Raw genomic sequence first — 6000 nt, forward strand, 5'->3', positions numbered from 1 at the left:
CTGCAGCTTTGTCGACATTCACACAGGAGACCACAGGTTCTGTGGTTCTGTGAGCAGCCGTTTAAATCTGTACTTGGGTGAGGAAGATAGAGAAGTCAGGAATAACGTGCGCATATACAACACTGCACCTCACAGGAAAGGTATTTTTCGTGAAGTCACAGATGGATAGTAAATGTTGCCTTGCACATGAAATTCGACGCATGTATCACATGCTGCCGTGTAGAGCAGAGGCCATTCCTGAATGTGCGTAATTCGTCTCCTATACAACCCGCTCTTCTCGAGAATCGGCTTAGTTGCGAAAGGAATTTGCTTCATTCGATTTCTCTTTCACACGATCTATGCACTTACAGCTCTCGAGGGACGTCCGCCAGGCTATGGAGCTCGTTTCGAATGGAGAACACTATCCTCTACGAACTTGACCTAGCACAATCCACTACTCGGGAGATGTAACTCCACGCAATTTTTCCACTGAGGACTAGCAAGGCGCAAAAAGAATGTCGTAAAAATGTCCATATTCTTGCGTAACTCAATCTGTGAGAGCGAGCGAGCGAGAGAGAGAGAGAGAGATATGATGATGTTTGATACTTGCAATTCGCGACACGCTCTTCGAATGAGATGAAGCTCCAAAGGAAGCCTGGTGGTCGATTATCAGACGATCTACTTCCTGAACGTTCGCAATGCATTACGAGCAGAACAGACGAGAGAACAGCAGAGTCTGCGATCCTTGCAGAGTGTCAAGCAGAGGCGCAATTTGATGCGCTTCGTGCACGCTCCTATTCGCGTACTTCCCCATGACTCTCTCCGCGAGCTGCGCATGGCGATGCTGAAGCAACGCCGCCTCCATCGGACCAACGAGGTTCAATCTCGTAGCCGCGGACAAAACGTCTCGCAAAGTGAGGTACAGGTACGCTCGCTGCGCGGTGCTCGCGTCCACACCCAGCAACCCCAATAGACGCCCCACCACTAGCGCGTGGTGGCCGTGAGCTCTCGGTGGCTTCCCCATCACGCTCACCCGCATTGCCGCTACTTCGCCAGCAATTTCCTTAAACACCCCGCCTGCCAACCGCAGCAGCGCCTTCCCTTGCCCCACCGACGCAGCTCTCGCCACGCCGTTCGACATGACGGCGTGCAACGCGCAATCTAACCCGATCCACTCTTCCAAACTCATCACCCGGCCCTCCACTGCCGCAAACACGAACGGCAGCAACAGGGATCCCGTATTCTCCATCGCCGTCACGGCAAACTTCTCCAGCGTGTGAGCGTCGAACACTAACCCTGCTTGCGCGGCAGACTCTAATCCAAACGAGTGTGCGAACCCACCTGTGGGCAGCACGGAATCGATCAGTTGCCATATGGTCCACGCCACGGCGCCAGCGTCTCGCTGCGACGGCACCTCCCCTTCCTCGCCCTCGCTCGCCATCGTTGATCCGCGTCTGTCAATGCTCACCGCAGTAAATTCGCACCCGGGAGCAACTGTGTCTAGATTGGGAGCGAAAAACCGAGCTTCCGCATCGGCGATGGCGATGGCGGAATCTGAAGCTCGTCTGGACACGACAAAGCACAACAATCTGGTCCTTTGGGTTCTTCCTTGGGTTCATTCGATAGTGGGGGGGGGGGGGGGGGATAGGTTTATAGCGGAGTGAGTGTAGTGTGTGAAGGTAGGGGTTGCTGGAATGTTATTGATGAATGGGTTGAGTTGTGCGTGTGAGAGAATGGTATGAAATGGAAATGTGTAATCAATTGAAAGAATAATATTAGATATGATCAAATACTGAATTAAATAGTTATATTTAAATTTGCACAAATGATTGACCAATACTACATTTTACACATTTTTCGGAAAGCTTGTAATATTAAGTTTTATACATTGCTTAAAGAATAGTTCTGTGTGTATGGAATTTGGTTGTTTTAAATGAAAAGGCTCTTTATATGTGGATATTAGAAGTATCATCACCACCATGTTCTGGTGGCATTTCTCTCAATTTGACATAAATCTTTTTACAAAGTTTCAAAATTGCTCTAAAATTATTTTAGAGTTGTTCAAAAACTTGTCTTCAAGAGCTTGTGTAAGTGCTCATGGTTCACACCATAACTTATATGATAGCTAGGTTGTACATTATTATTATTATTATTATTATTATTATATTTGTGGCATAATTATTGTAGGATATCGCTAAACCATAACAATATCCTTAAAACTTGTAATAGAATTTGATACAACTTGTAAGAGTTTCAAAATATCCAATAAAATTGTATAGCCTTGTACCACATCTTCAAACATCTTCAATTCTTTTGTTTATAAAGTACTTATGTAAAATATGACATTTATTTATTTAATTAATTATTTATTTCAAGTTTATTTTTGTTAAAAATACTCTAAATAAGTCAAAATCTATTGAAGACATTTACCAATATTAAATAGCAATTATTTATAATGCACATTTTATATCAAAGTTTAAATAAATAGTAAATCAATTGAATTCCACATTTTCAATTGTTTGCAAGTCAACCTTGAAATCATATTTTATAAATAAAGTTCTCATGCAATATCAATTTGCATATGTATGTATGTATGTATCTATATATATATACAATCAATTAGCATATCATGTTTGAAGACACTACAAGAGGCACCAATACATATATCAGATTTATGTATAATCATCAAATCTTAACATTGAACATTATTGTTGGTTACATGTACTGCCTCAGACCAAATCAAAAGGCAAAACATTTTAACTAACATTTTATCACATATCACATCTACGGACTATAGCTACACATGTGTCTACTCGCATGGCTTTGCAGTCTTACAAGCACATAAAAGTATCAATTGGAATATCTTTGAATGCATGTTATCTAATATTAAAGGTATTCGCAACAAACATGTTTTCTATACGAGGAGTATTAGTTCAATGGACAAACCATTCTCTCATTGAATGTTAGGATTGGACGAGCAACCTGAAGTCAAAGAGAGTAAAAAATCTGTAACCTGGTAACAGATTTGAATGACTATTAGCAGCTAGTAGAAAGCTCTGAGTTTGAATGGAGACCAGATGGACTATGAAACACAGTGACACTCGATTGAATAAACCTTGAGATCCAAGCTCAGGTGAGAAAACCAGAATGCTTAGAATGAAATGCTACAATATCTCATCAACGGCTGGACTCTCCGTGCTGGGTGTGATATTCACTAACCTTGGCCGCCCAGTTTCTGGGTCGATCTCCACACCCATACCTGCTTCTTTGAGCCTCGAGTCTGGAACAACAGACCTAATTTCTAAATCAGCTAACTCAGTTTGATTATTGCTGTTCCCTTCCAACAGGTTTCGAATGGCCCACAAACCCCACTCCCGTAAGAAGGGATTGTTGGTGTCAGGCATACACTGTTGTAAGACTAACAAGAGACCACCATTTTCTCGAACAGCATCTTGAATTAAGAAACTCCTGTGACTGGCATTTGCAATCACAGCAACTATGTCCCGACGGTATCCTATGTAAACATCTCTGCTAGGAAAAACATCAACGCCATTTGATGAAGATTGCTCTGAGCCCATCCTTCGTACAGTGCTGGTACTTGAATTGGTCTCAACACCACCTTGAGTTGAGGTGGTGCTGGCTTTGGCGCCGTCAGGAGAGCCGAGAGGACGCAGTAGATCCAGCATCAAAGGGATCAAACCACTGGACGCAAACACTGGAAGAATTTTTGACCTCTTCTCATCCAAAACACACAGTATTCTTATCATGGAGAGAGAGAGACCTAGGACATCAGCTACCGGTGAATGAGTTGGAAGCTGTAGAGCGGAAAGGCCGGTGGAGGCGGCACACTTGGCAGCACACCTTACGATGTCAATCAAAAACGAAGCAGATGTCGAAGGCATTGAAATCCACTGTTGAGAGTCTGATAAGGGATCACCGCTATGCTGGTCCTGCTCTCGTGCGCTCAACGATGCATTCAAGATGTCGAGCAACGCAGCCTGTTCCTTAACGAACGATTGTCTCACAGCCGTTTCCGGGAGGCCATCTATCTCCGTGGATTCCCCTATTGTGCCACCAAGTTCAGAGAACAGAACACGGAAACAAGGTTTTGCAAAGCAAAGATGAGTAATCAGAAACTCCAACCATTCATTTGATGATGAGTTCGAAACATCCACGCCCCCTGCAATGATCAGATTTCAGGAGAGGCACTCTTTGTAGATAATGTTTGGCAAATTTTGGGAGAAAAAACAATGAAGATAAGAAAAACTGCAATCATGAAAAGAGATGACCTTACCACTGTTGAGCAGCAATGCAACAATGGAAGCCCCTTTGTTTTCTGACAACTCCGAGCACCGAATATCGTTATGTCGACAGCAAGTAAAGAGTACCATGCACAAAGGACCTTGTACCTTTACGCTTGAAACCCTAGCTACAATCTCGAAAATCAACGGGAAGAAAACTTCCCAAATCTTTTCCTGACTCAATTCACCAAGCCCCGCTGTATTACCTAACAACTGAAGTACCATCTGCAGACCTTCAATCGCTGTATTCCGCACAGATGCCTCAACTGGAGAGGTACCAGCCACGTCAACACCATCCTTGAAAGAGCCAGCATCTAGAATACGCACAACTGGTGCAAGAGCTTCCAAGCCCCCAATTCTTACAAACGTCTCCTGATTTACGGAATTTCCAGCGCATAGATTGCGTAGAAGCTTGACATACAAATTAAAAGTCTTCGAGCTCCACCCAGATCCGGGAAAAGCTTCAGAAGTACTGGGAATTATCAGAGACGATAAAGAAAGGAGGCCAGAAACTGCCTCCGCTGCTGCAAGTGCCTGTCTACCATCATCTGACCTCGCAAAATCAGCCAAGAGTTGTAACCTCGACTCGAATTCCGCCCTGTTCGAAAACCCAGCTTCGGAAACGAAATCACGCAGCGAGCGGAGCGTCTCCACCTCTGCCATGGATCTCTTAACCCCTAAACCCTTCAAGGGAACCAGATCACAAAACCCCAGAAATAAGGCAGTTCAGACAGCGATTTTATGCAACGGGTCAGATGAAGTAAACGCAGTGCGCCGAAAATTATACAGCCAGTGCGCAATCGCAACTGATCCAGCTGGAGTTAATGTTGCGATGCGGGTGGAAACGAAGATGGCGGGCAGAATCAATCAAGGTCCACCGACAGACCTAAATTTCTCTCTAAGCAATAACACTTGAATAATCCCCCACCGTAGCCCTAAATTCCTCTCTAAGCAATTAAACTTGAATAAATTTCTTATACATACATACAGATATGAGTGGAAGCCTAAAGCTTCAAATCATAATGAAAACTCCAAGCAAATAAACTTGAATAAATTATACAAACATATATATATATATATATATATATATACATTAATGGAAGTCTAAAACTTCAAATTACAATAAAAAAAAGAGAAAAAATAACACAAGTTTTTTTCGTAAATTAATGGATGAGTTTATGGCAATATGACATGAAAATTAAGTTTGTGGATATTAGTTCTACTTCTTCTTCTTTTCCTAAATTATATGGATTTGCTTATTATTTTGTATTATATTATCTTCATAATAATATTCTTTTTATTGATGTCATTTGAATAAATAATGTAAACGCACATAGGGTATATTTAGGAAAATGGTGTCAAAGACAACCAATGGTGGATAAATACTAAGATCCAAAGTTTTATGTGTCCATTTAATGGTAATTAGATTTGAGATTGATTGATGGTTGTTGTAAATGTAATCCTTTCCAAATATGAATATTGTTGGAATTTGAAAGGATTTTTTAATACTGATAGTCTAACAATATTATTAGAAAAAAATGTCCATGATGGTTTCCTATGAGCACCCTTGTCACAATAAGACAATTTGTATGCCTTCCAACAACTATGTAAGAACAATATAAAAGCCTTGACATGGAGTAGTGTCTTTTAACAACATGATAGGGAATCCAAAATTTGTGCAAATCTTCATCAAAAATTTGTGCAAAGCTTCAAATGTTGG

The 6000-nt window shown here is 41.9% G+C and overlaps 2 protein-coding genes across 2 annotated transcripts; both read right to left on the reverse strand.

Annotated features, from left to right (window-relative positions):
- Nucleotides 1-129: 129 nt before the first annotated feature.
- LOC112274005 (urease accessory protein F) lies at nt 130-1784 on the reverse strand. Its single transcript, XM_024503130.3, has one exon. The coding sequence runs from the start codon at nt 1418-1420 to the stop codon at nt 683-685; it is 738 nt and encodes a 245-aa protein (XP_024358898.1). The 5' UTR covers nt 1421-1784; the 3' UTR covers nt 130-682.
- Nucleotides 1785-3059: 1275 nt separating this feature from the next.
- Nucleotides 3060-5176, reverse strand: LOC112273909 (uncharacterized). The gene is made up of 2 exons (XM_024502963.3): nt 4274-5176; nt 3060-4159 (listed from the first exon to the last, which is right to left on the reverse strand). The coding sequence occupies exons 1-2, from the start codon at nt 4941-4943 to the stop codon at nt 3144-3146; spliced, it is 1686 nt and encodes a 561-aa protein (XP_024358731.1). The 5' UTR covers nt 4944-5176; the 3' UTR covers nt 3060-3143.
- Between the last annotated feature and the right edge of the window lie 824 nt (nt 5177-6000).

Source organism: Physcomitrium patens, chromosome 21 (genome assembly GCF_059467195.1).
Source record: "Physcomitrium patens ecotype Gransden chromosome 21, ASM5946719v1, whole genome shotgun sequence".
In the NCBI taxonomy this organism is placed as follows: domain Eukaryota; kingdom Viridiplantae; phylum Streptophyta; class Bryopsida; order Funariales; family Funariaceae; genus Physcomitrium; species Physcomitrium patens.